This window comes from Heptranchias perlo, chromosome 7 (assembly GCF_035084215.1).
Source record: "Heptranchias perlo isolate sHepPer1 chromosome 7, sHepPer1.hap1, whole genome shotgun sequence".
Lineage (NCBI taxonomy): Eukaryota > Metazoa > Chordata > Chondrichthyes > Hexanchiformes > Hexanchidae > Heptranchias > Heptranchias perlo.
Genome location: NC_090331.1, coordinates 25,407,981 through 25,424,340, shown reverse-complemented (window position 1 = coordinate 25,424,340; position 16,360 = coordinate 25,407,981). Strand labels below are relative to the sequence as shown.

The following is a 16,360-nucleotide window of genomic DNA, read 5'->3' as shown; positions in this document are numbered from 1 at the left end:
TTGGCGAGATTGCTTCGTATCCATCAGGTCAGTGCAGGAATTTCACACTGTTCCATTCATCTGAACGGTGAGTCAGCCAGCGAGATGTCCTTCCCGTGAAGTTTACGAAAGAGCAGGGCATCTGGTAGAGCAACTTCTGGATTTCCGTGTCTAACAGCGCATGTGCGGTCGTCGAAGTTGCTCTACCATTTGCACTGAAATAACGGTGATCGCTGTTAGGCTCGCCATTATTTTCAGAGCAAAGTCCAAGCCATTAGATATATAGAGCTTCACAGTAACAATAAGTGAATGCTAAAGGGTGTTTGCATTAATACAAAGAGAGCTTGAAACCACAGTGTATGACATGTGGACTTTGACATTAGACCGTTTACGGCATCTTTTCTTAACGTTTAGAGAAGTGTGTAGGTTACCCACACATGTTGCCAATCAGGCCTTTCTCACATTATGAAGCCCCACAGCGACTGCACAGAAGTGACGACTATTGCAGTAAAACTGTCTGTGTTGAGAATTTGAACTTTTGTGTCATTGAGCCCTTCTGGATAAAAACATGAATTTAAGAAACCCCTGGAGAATAATTTAGCACAATATTATAATCATTTACCCTCAATCACGTAAGCAATGCAGTTGTGTGAAAATCTGATGATCAGATTGAGTAGTTTAAATTAGCATAGTCAATCACGTAGTAAGAACCAAACATTTTTTTAAGTTCAAAAAGGAAGTAACACTAAATGAAATGCCAGTTCCAGAACCCCCTCCAGTCTTTCCTGGGTCATTCCCTCCTCCCTCCAAAGAAAGACATGAATCCCTGTTTTATATCAGAGATTTCCTAAATAAGTGTACGTTCTAATGAAACAAGAACTGGCTCTGGTTATTTGTCAGCCTGACTGAGTTGGTAGTATTGTCACTTCTGAGTTAGAAAGTTGTGAGTTCAAGATCCACTCTGAGGATTTCACACATAATCTGGGTTGACACTTTGGTGCAGTACTGACGGGGTGCTGAATTGTTGAAGATGCAATTCTTCTAATAAGACATTAAAGATCCCATTGTACTTTTCAAAGAAGAGCACAGGATTCTCCCAGTGTTCTTGCAATGTTCTTCTCTCAACCAACAGCACCAAAAATAGATTAACCGATCATTAATCTCATTGTGTAAAATAGCTGCCATGTTTCAGTATGTAATAACAGTGACTGCACTTCAAAGTAATTAATTGCATGTAAAGCACTTTGGAACATTTATGAGAGACAAAGTAAGGTTCTTTATTTAATAGTTGAAGGTGTAATATTGTAAGACTATAATCCTATAAATACAGGTGGCAAATGTACTTAATCTAGAACTGTAACAGAGACACTCTTTTTACATCAAGACTGTTGGTAGTGATGATTTTATAGATCTGGCAATACAGCATTGCTACTGAAGAGGTACATTAGTGCACTTCTACCCTAGACTAGATGCAGCTACAAGTTTCATTCAGGCTTTTAGCCATGGATAGACTGTTTCTAAACTAGAGGAGTGCAGTTGATCTGAAATTGGACAGATACTGGGACAATTCAGTATTTATATTAACTAAAGCTAATGATTTTTATATCACGAGCCTAATAATCCTATATAAGTGTACATTCCTCTGTTTAGTGTTTTTTAATGCATGTTTCTTCATGCACATATTATATTCTCAACCTATCAGCTACTATTCAAAACCATTCTTCCATTGGAAATTTCATTCAGTTGACAACTAGATAATGATAATCCGTGCCAATAGATACCGTCTGACACATTTTTACACCAATTGCAGTAGCAGGATTCTATTGTAAGTAATAGGTCAACAAGAATTTTTCTTAAAAATCTGTGGTGTGTAGCCAGATTTGTTTTTAATAGAAATAGTTATATGCATACAGATTAAGCCATGATCAAACTGGGATTTGAAAAAATGTGCTTATCCAGTCTGTACATTAATACTGATGTTACTGCTATTTGAGTGCAGGTATGGCTCTTCCTACCTGTTCTTTTTTAAGTCTGGAAAAAATTATTACAAAGAAGCAAGATTTTGGTTAGGAGGGGGAGTGTAATGAGGTAACTCCTCTCCCTCCCACACATTCCGAACTGGCACCAAATTCAAGCAAAAAAAGGGGAGTTATCTTTAATTCCCTTGTACGTGGCAGAGTTGACACATGTAAAGTAATAGCTCATTTTCAATTGCCATGTTTAGCATATGTCTCATGTTGGCTCTGCAAGGCCTGCAGGCCGGTCCCATGAGTTCAGCTCAGCCAGCAGTTGCTGCCACTGCACAGCCCCCCTTAGCCTTGAATGCTAATAGCTTTGAATCATGTTCAGTGGTGATGTTAATTTTCCAGCAAAAGCATTATGGGTATAAGTGTACCTGACATCTCCAGTCAATGAGCATGAGTCTTTGTGTCTTTTTTGTGTGTGTGTGTGCGCGCTACATTCCTGCAGATGGTATTCCACTGAATATGTTCTTCTGTGGAAAATTGCACAGTTCTAAACCTCTAGGTGCAGGAGGCTGTTAACGGTTGCTGATGATAGTAGGCAAACATTAACATAATAATTAGTGTCTTGTAATTGTTTCATTAAAACCAGTTGTTCCATTTCTCCTCATGTTTTCCCAGAAGAGAAGCTGAATTTGGATGACAGCCAGTGGGAGGACATCCACGTCGTCACCGGAGCACTAAAGATGTTTTTCAGAGAGCTGCCTGAGCCACTTTTTCCATACAGCTTTTTTGATCAATTTGTGGACGCCATAAGTAAGTACAATACAATGTTAATTTAACCCTCAGAGCACTAAAGGAGCAATTCGCGATTCTGCACTCAACCACTTAGCAGGATGAGGTTAATATATTTTTTTTTAATTTGCTAGCTGAATGGCATCCATAAATCAGTGCCCTGAATATAGTTGTGTTTATTCAGTTCCAGTTTCTTAATATTCATGACAGCAATTTATTTTGATAGTACACTTTTGTACTTACTTCAAGCAATGTTGTAATACTGAAAAATACAAGCTGTCCCACTTAAATTTACAACCAATATTTAGTTCTACCTGATTGTTTGTCACTAATTCTGTAAGCAGATTTGCAACCAGAAGGTTCAGAGGAATGATAAACTATTGGTTTAATTACTACACGTTCCCATGCTTCATTATTCAGTTGCATTGTGGGATTTTATTGCTAAAATTCTCACTGGCACCAATCAGAAGTGGTTTTAACAGTTTTGTTTTGTTTGTTGAAGCATCTTCCTTTCAATGCTTTGAAAGAAAACACTCTGAATGAATGGCAAGGAGGGAGGGAGTTACAAATACATTAAACTTAAATAACAGGATAAATTCATCCTATTTATTTTCGAATTGAGAAGAACCATTAACTTGTAAAATGGAAACAAATTGGATTTTTGGCCAATGAGGTAGAATGCCAAAATGCACATGATTTAGATCACTTTTTGGGGCAGAGATACAGCTTGAAGAAATCATCACAGTTTTGATTTACTTCACACAATTTTTTTTTAAATTCTGCTGATAACGTTTTATCATAACACAAATGTCTGATACCTAAATTGGCTTATAAGATCCTCAGGTCATGATATTGATTTCAATCATCTGAATAACATTTATTAAAACATTTAGAGTTTCCAACTTACATACCTTTGCGATAAACAAGGGCATTGTACACACCACTATTTTATTCATACTTTGGCAGCATTGACTATTTTTAGGACTCTGTGAATAATAATTTATTAAATTTATATTCTGAAGATATATACCTGTTGTGCTACATACTACAGGAATGAAATCCCCATGCTCTTCCTCACTATGTTACAATAATCTTCATTTTGGAGTGCAGTGCAACTTTCAAATCTATCCAATTCCTTGTAATAGAAGCATAGAATCATAGAATCTTACAGCATAAAAGGAAGTCTTTTAGCCCATCATGCCAGTGCCAACTCTTTGAAAGAGCCATCCAATTAGGCCCGCTCCCCTGTTCTTTCCGCATAGCCCTGCAACTTTTTCCTATTCAAATATTTATCCAATTGTCTTTTGAAAGTTACTATTGAATCTGCTTGCACCGCCTTTTCATGCACTGCATACCAAATCATAACAGCTCGCTGCATTAAAAAAAATTCTCCTCATCTCACCTCTGGTTCTTTTGCCAATTACCTTAAATCTATGTCCTGTGGTTACCGACTCACCAGCCAATGGAAACAGTTTCTCCTCATTTACTCTATCAAAACCCCTCATAATTTTGAACACCTCTATTATATCTCCCCATAACTTTCCTTGCTCTAAGGAGAACAATCCCAGCTTCTCTAATCTGTCCACATAACTGAAGTCTCTCATTCCTGGTATTATTCTAATAAATCTCCTCTGCAACCTCTCTAAGACACTCTTGACATCCTTCCTAAAGCGTGGTGCCCAGAATTGGACACAATTGGACACTCTAGCTGAAGCCTAACCAGTAAAGCAGGGATTCCCAGTTATAAAGAAATTCTCACCCAATTACTGTTTGATTTTTCTATGTACTATAAATTACACGAGTCAACAGGTCAACAAATAAGGATTTTTCCTAAATGACAAACTTAAACTGTTTCAAGTATGATGAGAAAATAAATAGAAATGAGGCCTGAATGCAGTTATAGTTTAATATGTTTCAGTTTGGATTCATTTTGAAAAATTCAAGATTTTTGATTTAATTTGGCTCTATTGGATTCACTGTCATTTTAAAAAATATATATATAACAGATTCAAAATTTACTGGTTTTAGCCCGCTGTTGAGTTGAAATTGCTTTGTGCCAAATTGGTTACATAGGCATTAACCCATTCAAAGTAAATGGATTAACATCTTCATTAAAATAGGAGAGAGAAGAATCCCATATGATTGCACTCATTACTAATATCACAGTGTGCAGTTTCAAGACATTTGCACTAATTTCTGTCATGGCCACACCTCCTTAATGTACCTGATCTTGACAAAATGGTTACAGACCCATTAAATATGACTTTACCATTTCTACATTTCGTATCTGACAAGCAGTTTAAAATAAAGTCTGGTGATTAAATTGACAACTACAATGACAACAAATGAAACAAGTACAGTCTGTCTTTGTGGCTTCCCGTGCTGTCTGTGGACGTGTCTGATTAATCAGAGGATTGGAGACTCATTTTAGTTTAAATGGTTCTACCAGCTGTTTTAGATGGACTTCAATTACGTTGCATTTCAGGTATAGTCTATACAATGTTAGTACAATAAATTATATCTGGCCTGCTCTTACCCATCCTTTTTTTCAAGAGTACTTCATTTTTGACTCTGTTACTTCAGAAAGATTTTAGATTATTATTCAATGGCCCTGCTCCATGAAGCAGTGATAACATTAGTGTAATAATACAATTTCATGGAAGTATGTGATATACATAGAGCCCAAAATTATTGTTGGATTTGCATGCAGATTGCACTGCTCCAATGAACACAACTAACTACTTCTCTCTCCTCCTTGGCACAATGGAGTCCTACATCCAACAGAATTAAGTGATAATAAAATGAAGAAAAATAAACAAACTTACGTACCTGCCTACTAATTCCTTTCAATTCTGGTCTTTTCCATTTGTTAATAAGCTACATGCAACATAGACCTAGGTTCACTTCCAAACTACAGTTGAAGGTTCACCACTGATGGCTGGTCACCAAATTGCTTCGGATCTCTTTTCCTAATGATGTCTCTAAACTGAAAATGGTGCACAGACATACAAACATATGAAGAGAAGAGTGAGAAAAGGCCATCAGGTCCAACCAGTCCTCCCATCCGGTCAATGATGCAACCCCGTACACCATCCACCCACCCCTAATCATGCTATCTCTGGGAGAGGGAAAAAAAGAGAAAAAAAGGTTTTAGCCAATTCAGGAAAAAATCTAGCAAACTGCTCTCTGGCTTCCTAACTCATTCTAGCAAGCTCCAAGATAGGCCATGACTCATCACAATCACTATTAACTAGCAACTTATCCTCTATAACTGGGAATACCCTCTTCTGTCATGAACTTGTCAAGCTCCCTTTTTGAGGGTTGTCGTAACTCCATACTCACCACATGTCATAGCAGTCTGGTCCAGAAAGCAATGGCTCTCTTCCTGCTCCTTCTTCATACTTAATTGAATCTAATTTGGTCACTGTGCTTTTTAGCCATAACACTTAAGAGGCACATTAGCTGCACCCAAGTTGTCATTTCGGCCTCTGTGCACAATGCTATGCCCTCTATGACCCAAAAGCAATTTTTAAATCTCAGGATGGAGATGGTACACAACCACCAACATAGAATCATGTAGGACAATGAAGCCCTCATGGTACCTTTATTCTAAGACACTAGTTTGTGCCTTTATTTGAAGGACAATACAGAATGTTAAGATAGTACCAGGAAGACAGAGACTACTCAATGCAATCATGACTTAAGACATCCGTGCACCAGCCATAGTCAAAAGTTAAGTGTTGGTGCATTAAAGCTCAAGCTACAGAATTATTATCAACCATACAATTGGTGTTTTGAAGCAGTGAACAGAGACAGCCTTCTAGTATAAATCTCTCTCCTAATCTAGGGTTTTCAAAATAATTGTCATCTGCTGCATGCTCCATAACCTCACCTTGAAAAGAGACTCATTATGCATTTTTAATAACTGGGAAAGCCAAGACATGGCAAAATGAGAAGGAGAAAATGCCAATAATGAATTAGCAGAAGTACCAACAGTATAGGAAGGAAGATGGTGTGCCAAGCACTATTTCAAAATGGCTTCCAAGGAGTGCTACAGCTATATCATTTCTTATCGGGGCAATCACAATCTGCCAAGTAAACATGCCCAAGCAACCTTGTCCGACACTTGCATACTCAGTTCTTATCCATTGGTATCTTATGCTGGGCTCTTTCTGTATTATAACCAATGATGAATAAATACTCAGCACAACAGTTCAAGTCAAGTGCGAGGCATTTATTTCCTCTGTTTGTGGCTTGGGGTGGCATCATATTCCTTATTGGCACTTGTGCTTTATTTCCGATCTGTGACATCTAACTTACCACACCTTAAGGGCTTCCCTTGTGTAAGCAGTGCAGGGGTTGACTGGGTGCAAGATTTCACTGAAAGCCTTTTGAGATTCTGGTGGCTCTAAACCTCCCTGGGCTGTTTTTTTCTTATTCGTTCATGGGATGTGGGTGTCGCTGGCAAAGCCATCATTTATTGCCCTTGAGAAGGTGGTGGTGAGCCACCTTCTTGAACCACTGCAGTCCGTGTGGTGAAAGTACTCCCACAGTGCTGTTAGGTAGGGAGTTCCAGGATTTTGACCCAGCGATGATGAAGAAACAGCGATATATTTCCAAGCCAGGATGGTGTGTGACTTGGAGGGGAACGTGCAGGTGGTGTTGTTCCCATGTGCCTGCTGCCCTTGTCTTTCTAGGTGGTAGAGGTCGCGGGTTTGGGAGGTGCTGTTGAAGGAGCCTTGGCGAGTTGCTGCAGTGCATCTTGAAGATGCTTACTTAAATAATATAATATCCCTTAACAAGCAAAACTGTAGAATCATTTACATTCATGGCGACTGTAGTCTGAGAAGAACTAACCTCAAGCTTGTAATGTTTTCTAATGTGTTAAAGAACTGGATTTGGGTCATTGAAGTCACAAAATGTTTTTATTAGAACCAATTATTGGTGGAAATGTAAGAATAGATGTCCTCCATTATTAATGCAAATGTAAGAAAATATTTCTACACTTTAGTTTAAACAATAATTTATACATAATTTATCTTTCTCATTTAAAGAGAAAAGTTTGGCTTTTAGGAACAGTGGTGAAAGACTGTGATCATTAGACAGAAACTTATTCATCAATGTCAACCATTTCATGAGGGTTGTATTACACAAGGTTCTCTAGGTCAAATTTGAGGGAGTTCAGCAACTGTTTTATAGCAGGATTCAAGACAGTGGCAATGTCTGAAAAGCCTGTATCTCACAAGATCTCTATGTATGAAATGTTATCTGTAGGTCTGCATTTGATTTTTTTTTACTCTTATGTGAAAAGCAACAATGACAAATGCCTTAGTGAAACTTTTTCTTCTCAAAATAGTCTGTAGATTACAGTGATCAACTTGTATAATTTTGTCAAAAATGAGAAGAGTTAAAGGTTAATTTCCCCATTTGGTAACTGCTTAATATGATCAGTTGTCACTAGTCTCAACATTCCTTTGTACGTTATTTTAATTCAGTTGTTAGCCAATTTAAAACAAATAGATTAGCAACTCTATTAAAATATTTGTGTAAAAGAGCTTTACACAACTATGTTAATCAATGTGCTAGAGAAAATTAAACCCATTAGAGTAGTATGGAAAAATAGGCTTTGAAGGGTTAAATGACTATTGCAGAGATATATCTTTGGCTGCAGTCATAAGAAACCCTTGGAAAGGATGACTAATTAATGTAACTTTAAGCAGATATTTTATTGACTTGCATTCTTTAATTAAGTAGATGTATTTCAGCCCAGGTGAAAATTATCTTTTGAATTCACAGTTTATGGATGTATCACAGTTTGTGGATACCACATTTTAATTGGTTTTCCTTATACAGTTGCTTAACAAATGTTAACTGTGCATTTTTAATCATTTCCTATATTTTCCATGCACGTAACAATTTACTATGCAAGGTTGAATAATCTCCTCTGTTACATAGCTTTTCCTTGTTGCAGGTATAAAGTGTAGCTGGTAACCAGTATAGAATATGCCTCATGAATATTTGCTGTTGAACCCTTCTCAACGCTGTCAGGATGAACCAAAGAATCAAACTATAGGGTGATGGACAGCGACTTTAGATACTTTAAGAAAAAAATCACTCTTTACACAGAGTAGTAACCACATTTAGAACCATTTAGAAGGCTAAACTCTCAGATTCCTTTTATAATCTTTGCTGTTCCCTTTCCAACCTAGGAAGAATCCACAAAGAATATTATTTGGTAAATTTAAATTTTATTTATACATCTTCAGTCCCTAAGTGTAGGTCTGTCACATTGTACTGTAGGGGAATAACACATTTATAGTCTTGGATGGAAGAATAGTTCTGTTCATTCTTTGATGTCAGCACTAGACTGTTTAGGGCAGGAATATATCAAAAGCTATACCTTAAGCAGAGCATGTCCCATCATATCAAATAATTTTTTTTCATTCTCCAGATGTTTTTCCCTGATCTGGTGTTGCCAAACTAGCAGTATTTTATGCTGAAGACTCCCATTTCTGAAAGACTATATTTCGATTGCCAAAATTCATTTTATTTACAGTCGCTGATCACTGTCAGCAAGAAATATTTTGTCATTCATCCCACGGTTGGATTGAAACCATGATTTTTCTAAGCGAAGGACTGGGTCTTTGACCAATGTCTTAGTCCACCAAATTATGTAGCCGTCAACAAGCTGCCATTATTTTGTTTATAGGCCGGGTCCTCAGGTGGATTTAGAGAACTCCTCCATGTCTTTCCAAGCTGTTATTCTGGAAGAGAATCAAGGCAGCTGTGTTTACTGCCTGGAACTTGGCATAAATTTACAAAAAAACTAGAATTTATATCATTCGGTATCACTGAGAGATCTCAAACCACCTGCCTATGTGACAAATTCACCCTATTGTGAGCTCGTTGTTAATGACATCATGCAATAAAGTCAACAATTCATGTTGATGAATTGAGTTTTTATGAGCAATGCTAAAAGATATACCCATAAAGGAAACATCACGGTGCAGTGCTTTCACCAATGAATCAGTTTTTCAGAAAATAGAATATGTGAATTCTGACCTGCAAACCTGGAAATGCATCTTATGGAACGTAAGCCTCATTTTTATTAACCCTTGCCTGGTGAAACCACATAAGGATATCACAAAATCTTCTTGGAGAAAAACTAAAGGAAACAGACCAGCCCATTTTGCTAACTGGTCTGGTTCAGTTCCATTACTTCTTGTTGCTACTGGTACAGGTCTGACTGCCACTGAATAAATCAGAAGAATTGGTGCTTTGCTAGATTGTTCTCTCTACCTCTCTGTGGTATCAGATACAAAAGCAATATTGAAACAACATTTGAACTGCCGAGCAAAATTGAAGATTGGCTGGGCAATCGAAAGATAAAACTGAGTTATCAATAATTTGGTCCATTTTCAGTTTGCTAAGAAGATAGAAAGTCCAGTTTGATATGTAATCATACCTTAAAGATTTGTTTGTTGTAGTTCCACATTGTTTTTAACATTCTCAAAATGTTTATTAAATCAAATCATATGCTGTTATATCCCTACTCTGTGTCTGGCTGAATCTACTAAGATACCATTTTGTCATAGCATTGTTAGGCATACTCAATCTTATCAACTGTCCTTAGTCAAAGGAGTTTATTTCCGCTGTTAACATTAAATAAGCTGTAACTGTTGTTCTTTGCATTCTCCAAGTTTGGGCAGGAACAACAACAACAATAGGCATTTATATAGCACCTTGATGTAGAAAAATGTCCCAAGGCATATCACATCGACATAAGGAAGAATAGCAGACATTCAGCCAAAGAATGAGATATTAGAATAAGTGACCAAAAACTTAGTTAAAGAGGTGGCTTTATAGAAGGTGTTAAAGGAGGAGAGGCAGGTGGAGATATGGAGGGACTGAGGGAGGGAATTCCAGAGCATGGTGCCTAGGGGGCTGAAGACACAGTTGCCAATGGCAGGGTGAAAGGAGGGAGAATTCAACAAGAGTCCAGAGTCCGAGGAACAGAGAGTTTGAAGGTGGGTTGTAGAGCTGGAGAACGTTACAGAGGTGGGAGGTGCGAATCGCTGGAGAAATTTAAACACAAGGACATTAAATTTAAATTTGAGGCATTGGAGGACCGGGAGCCAAAGTAGGTCAACAAGGGCAGGGATGATGGGTGAGCAGGACTTGGTACAGGATAGAATATGGGCAGCAGGACTTTGGATGAGCTGAAGTTTATGGAGAGTGGATGATGGGAGGCTGGCCTGGAAAGCATAGGAATAGTCAAGTATGGAGGCTTGGATGAAGGCTTCAGTGGCAGACTGGTTGAGGTGGAGGCGGCTAATATTATGGAGGTGGAAGGAAGGAGTCTTTGTGATAAGAGAGCACATACGGTCAAAAACTCAGCTCGGGATTGAATAGGATGCTGAGGTTCCAAACAGTTTCTTCAGTTTGAGACAGTGGCCGGGGAGTGGGTGGTTATGGTACTGAGTTTGTAGCAAGGCTAGAGATGATTATTTTAGTCTTCCCAATGTTTAGCTAGAGGAAACTACAGCTCATCCAAGACCGGATGTCAGACAGCTCAGAGGCAGTGGAGGAGTGGGAAAGGTGTCAAAGAAGCAGAGGATGAGTCTCTTGCATGAGATGAATTGGAGGGGAAGATGGGAAAGAAACTATAAAGAGATGGGTTTCAGATCTCAGGTGGGAGGGAGGGAACAGGACTGAGGGGAAGATTTGGCTTGGTGGATAAGGGGAAGGGGGAAGCGGCAGAGGAAGCTGGACAGATGGTTAGTATCTTGGTGACAAATAAATCCATGAGCTCCTCGCACTTATGATTAGAGGAAAGGGGAGAAAGGTTTAAAGACACTATTGGTAGTAGAGAAAAGATGCTGGGGGTTATTCTTCTCTCCAACATGATCCTAGAGTAGTGGACCGTTTTGAAAGTGAAAAGTAAAACCTGGAAAGTTGTTGTCTGGCCTGATCTAACAATGGATGGCTAAGCCAGTTGTGCACCAAATCCACTCAATCTTTCCCCCCTTGGACTTGAGGGATCTAAGATGGAGAACATACCAAGGCAAATGGCAGGGTTAGGAGGTAATGAAAGTTTTCCTCAGGATTTAGGCATCAGAGGTGGAGGTGAGGGAGTAGTTGAGGAAATCAACAGATTTGGAGGTATCGTGGAGGATAGAGGACCAAAGGATAGGCAGTTGGGAGTTTGAAAGTGCAAATGTGACTTAGCGGAGGCAGTAGAAAGTGCGGTTGGAAGTTGGGTAGAGGGGTGTGGGAAATGAGGGTCAGAAGGAAGCGGTCAGAGATTGCTTTGTTAGTGATTGAGACCATGGCAGTAAGAGAGGCCATGGGAGATGGTAAGGTCAAGGGGTTGGCCATGAAAATGGATGAGGATGTTTAGATGGCGGGAGAGGTTTAGGGAGGACAGTGAATTCAGAGGAGAGAAGGCAAGGGCAGATTGAAATCACAGAGGTTATTCTCTGGTGAATATGTTTCCAAATTGCAGGGTTGACCTTTGCCAATGGCGATCCAATATAGTATCTCACTTCTTATACTGATAAGTTGTAATGTCTTAGTCATACTATTTAGAGTGATCATTAATGCAAGCGTTTTCATGAGAATGGATAGATATATCAGGAATATCGAAAACTGCAGTTAAGTTTTACTCAACAAACCTTCTCAAAAAACTACAGATATCATGAGCCACTTCTGAGTTTTCTCATTGCTTTTGATCCCTGATCCCTATCACCTAACATACAGTAGCTTCACACAAATATATTCAGACCATTATTCCTCCCATGAGAACTATAGCATCTTCTGGGATTTAAAAAAAATTGAAGTAAATGACCATCACAAGAAAAGAATGTAGAAAGAAAAGTGCTGGACTTATTAAAATATGAAAAGTACAATACCAGGAGCTTAGTGATAAAGTGGTTAATGTTTTTATTCTGTATCCTCATATTTACTTTATTTGCTGAAAAAGTAACACATTATTGCTCCCATTGGGAGCAACTTATATAAATCTGGCACTTAAAATGGGAAACAGCTGTTCTCCAACTAATGGCAGGTGTGCTATACTGGTGCAGTTTGTTATTACCTACACACTGTTCATCTGTAATAATCTGTTTTCCTATAACAAGACAGTTTCATTTTCACAGCCAGTATCAACTATATTTTAAAACTGTCACAATGTGAACATCCATTTATAAACTGTATCCCTTTTTATTATCCTTGGCTACACTACATATAATAAATATAGTAAAGTGTATGTACAGTAAGGCTGCTTGCATTGAATAAGAAAGCTGTTGTCCCATACTTTACATTCTTTATGTAATATGTAAGTCACATCATTATGCACAGAATAGAGAACAGTTAATCAGAAGTCCGCTGCAGAATTGTTTCCTCTTCAATTCAGGCAGTTTGCTGCACAGAAAAGGGATAAAAATTGTGAGGAAATGATATTTAAAACATCAAAAAAAATCCTTGGAGAACTCAATACTCCCATTTTGTCACATGACCCATGAAGAACCATTTATTCAACTAATAATGATGATGACACTACACAACTGGGTTGAACCCCTTCTTTGATTGTAGAATGACTATAAATGACACTTGAAATACATTCAATTTGGAACCTTCTTTCAGATGTAAATCTACTGTATCAGGAACAGGCTGTTTCAAACATTGTTACCATGGTTTATATATATCGTGATGCTCTATTTTTCTTCCCCAACACACTGTGGTCACATGACTACATTGCACGGTCAGTATTGGTTGGTACCTTATATCAAAGAATCTTGTTTAATGTGAAGATAGTGTAGTATAGGGATAACAAATAATACCAATTTATATTTCATGCTGATGGAAGATCCATATAACTTACTCATATCTTGACCTTTCATATGTTATGTGGATTATTGACACAAGTGTATTATAAATTGGCATTTCATGCTCCTCCATACCATATCATTCTAAATCAGGGGAAACAGATGTAGGACTGAGGTCCAAATCTGGACCGCCAACGCATTTCGTGTGGCTCCAAAAGTTTAATGAGATTGGATGCGCATAAACATTCAGTATTTAAAAACAAAATTACAGGCATTAATATTACCCAAAATGTACTGTTTTGCACCAACACTAATGGACAAATTTGGCTTTTTTTGGTGTTGATTACCTAAAAAAAACATTAAGTATGCATAATTGTTGAAAGTAAGCGAGTGTGTCATTTCTAAACAGGAATACTGTAATGTGCATAGAGATAGATTTTAACAACCTATCCATAATTTATAACAATTTTTCTTTCATGTTCATCTTAGTTTGCATAAAACTAATGAGTGAATAAATGTTATTCATCTTTAAAACATGCAATGATCAGCATGAAAATTCAAACTAAAGTCTAATCTTAACGAGACTGACTTCAAATTGTAAGTATAAAGATCATGAAGCATTTTAATTGAAGGCAGAGTTGTGGATTTGATACACCAGCCAGGTGTCATTCTGAGAAAAAATCTGTTGAAAAAGCAACGATACTGAATAAAACAAAGTTAATTTGAAAAGGTGTAAAATGTGTTGAATTTTCATGGAGACAGGATGAACAAATATTTATTGCATCATTGCACTATCTATTTCCATTAATAACAATACTATAATAACAAACCTGATACATATAAAATGCAATATAATGTGTACTATACTGGTAAAATATGTTACACTGTTCATATGATGCTTTACCAGTATGATACTAGTTTACTATTTAGCCAGTACATTTGATTCAAATATTTAAAGTACTCTGAAAAACCGTATGACCAGTATATTTTTTATGTGCATGTAATAAGATGGGCAGGGATCTGGATTTATGTTATGGGTATACAAATACAGCAGCAATTGTACTTCAGACTTTCAATTCATACAATGCTCACTTAAAATGCCATTGTTATTCTAAATAAATTACAAATTGTAGTAATGGTGAAGAGCATAGTATCTGATCTGAAAAGTATAAACAATTCAGAAAACAGAACCCAATGAGGAGCCATTTAGAATGGAGTAGAACTGTCCAGAGCCATTGAATAAATTTCTTGCTGTATTATAAACATTGGCGTAATCAAGTAACAAAAGGTTGAAAGGTTGTAAATCAATTTGGATAGGTGACCTTTGTTGCTCATGTTTCTGACCCTACTGATATGTCAACCATGGCAACCTTAAACAGATTTTGATAGAGCCAGTCACATTCTTCATTTAAATTGCAGTTTAAAAGCACTTAGATTGGTCTTATTTGCATTCGACAAATGGGAATGTGATGAGCAAAATGATAAAATATATGTAATATAGCATATCTGATTTTGCTAGCAAATAAAGAGCTCTTGAATGTGTTGAACTGAAGGAATTTTAAGCGAGACTGCATTGAATTAAATAGAAATGATCAAAAGTTGCATTAACAAGCCTACTTTTGAAAACATACTGGGAAAACAACAGAGTTGCACTACTTAAATATGTAATTAACAAATTTATTACAAATTCTTTGCATTTCTTGCGTATTCAGCTTTCTGGCAGATGAACATTAATTCACAATGGCAGAATGAAGCTAATTTCAACACTTTGGAGAAATGAATGCCGTTTTGTGTAGCATGTTACACTTATCTACATGCCGCATTATTGTAATAAGTACATTCAAGAATCATTTCTTTTCAAATATTTTTACAAATCTCTCCCTCATTTGCATGCAAGTAAGTTGTCAGCTTAAATCTTTGAAATGCAAAATGTATCTCATTTCTATATTTCATCAAGGGGTCTTTCATGTTTAATAAATTACAACTTAGATCCACAAAGACTTTGTTTTTCCTCAACTAAAAGCAAAAGGATACGGTTAAAATCTTAATCAGAACCTGCAAGGTTATTTGCATGTTGCTGATATTTGGCTAGATGAGGTTTAATTCCAGCAAGCATTTCCTAATGGCAAGGTTATACTGTTAAATTGCCTAAAAGAAAACGAGTAATTTTATTGTACATTGTAAAAAAATAACATGCATTACTGCTCCTGTTGGCATTATAGTATTCTGATTTACTCTTAGTTCCAAACAAAATACAATAACTGTACACGTAATGTTTGTCAGGCTAACAGGTTTTCAATTGTGTATAATATTGGTTACATGGGGAGGAATGAGATATTAACCCAGTTACATTTGAGAAAATGTTTCTGAATGAACAAAGCGTATTTCCATAAAACAGTGACAAGTATTGGGTGTAAACGAGAGTAGATTAGGCCATAAAAAACAAATACGCTTGTCTTCTGTCAGCATTCAGGATATCCTCTAAAAGGCTGGAGGTCAGATCTTTTTTTCAGGACTCTGACATGACTCATACACATTTGGCTCTGTAAAACTTATTTAGTTAACCTGTTTAGCCACTATGTGTCAATGCAGATTAAAATAATTAAAACATTTTTAAAGGGAGTTTAGTCTTCTATACATTTTAAGGAGGTTACTCTAATAAATGTTAAGTTTTACATGGCTTTACAAAGTCTTAGAATAGCAAAAAACATATCAAAACATAGAATGAGCGAATACCAGGCTATTAAAAAGTATTTGGTACACTCATAAATTATTTTAGTGGCTAACTTAAGGATAATT

General features: G+C 37.1%; 1 protein-coding gene across 1 annotated transcript in view; it reads left to right on the top strand.

Moving 5' to 3' along the window:
- The window catches only part of arhgap15 (Rho GTPase activating protein 15), a 576,367-nt gene that overhangs the window by 490,863 nt on the left and 69,144 nt on the right, over positions 1-16,360 (top strand). Inside the window, exon 13 of the mRNA XM_067987193.1 lies at positions 2,622-2,756. Coding sequence (XP_067843294.1) covers positions 2,622-2,756 — 135 coding nt within the window. The remainder of the gene's footprint in view (positions 1-2,621; positions 2,757-16,360) is intronic.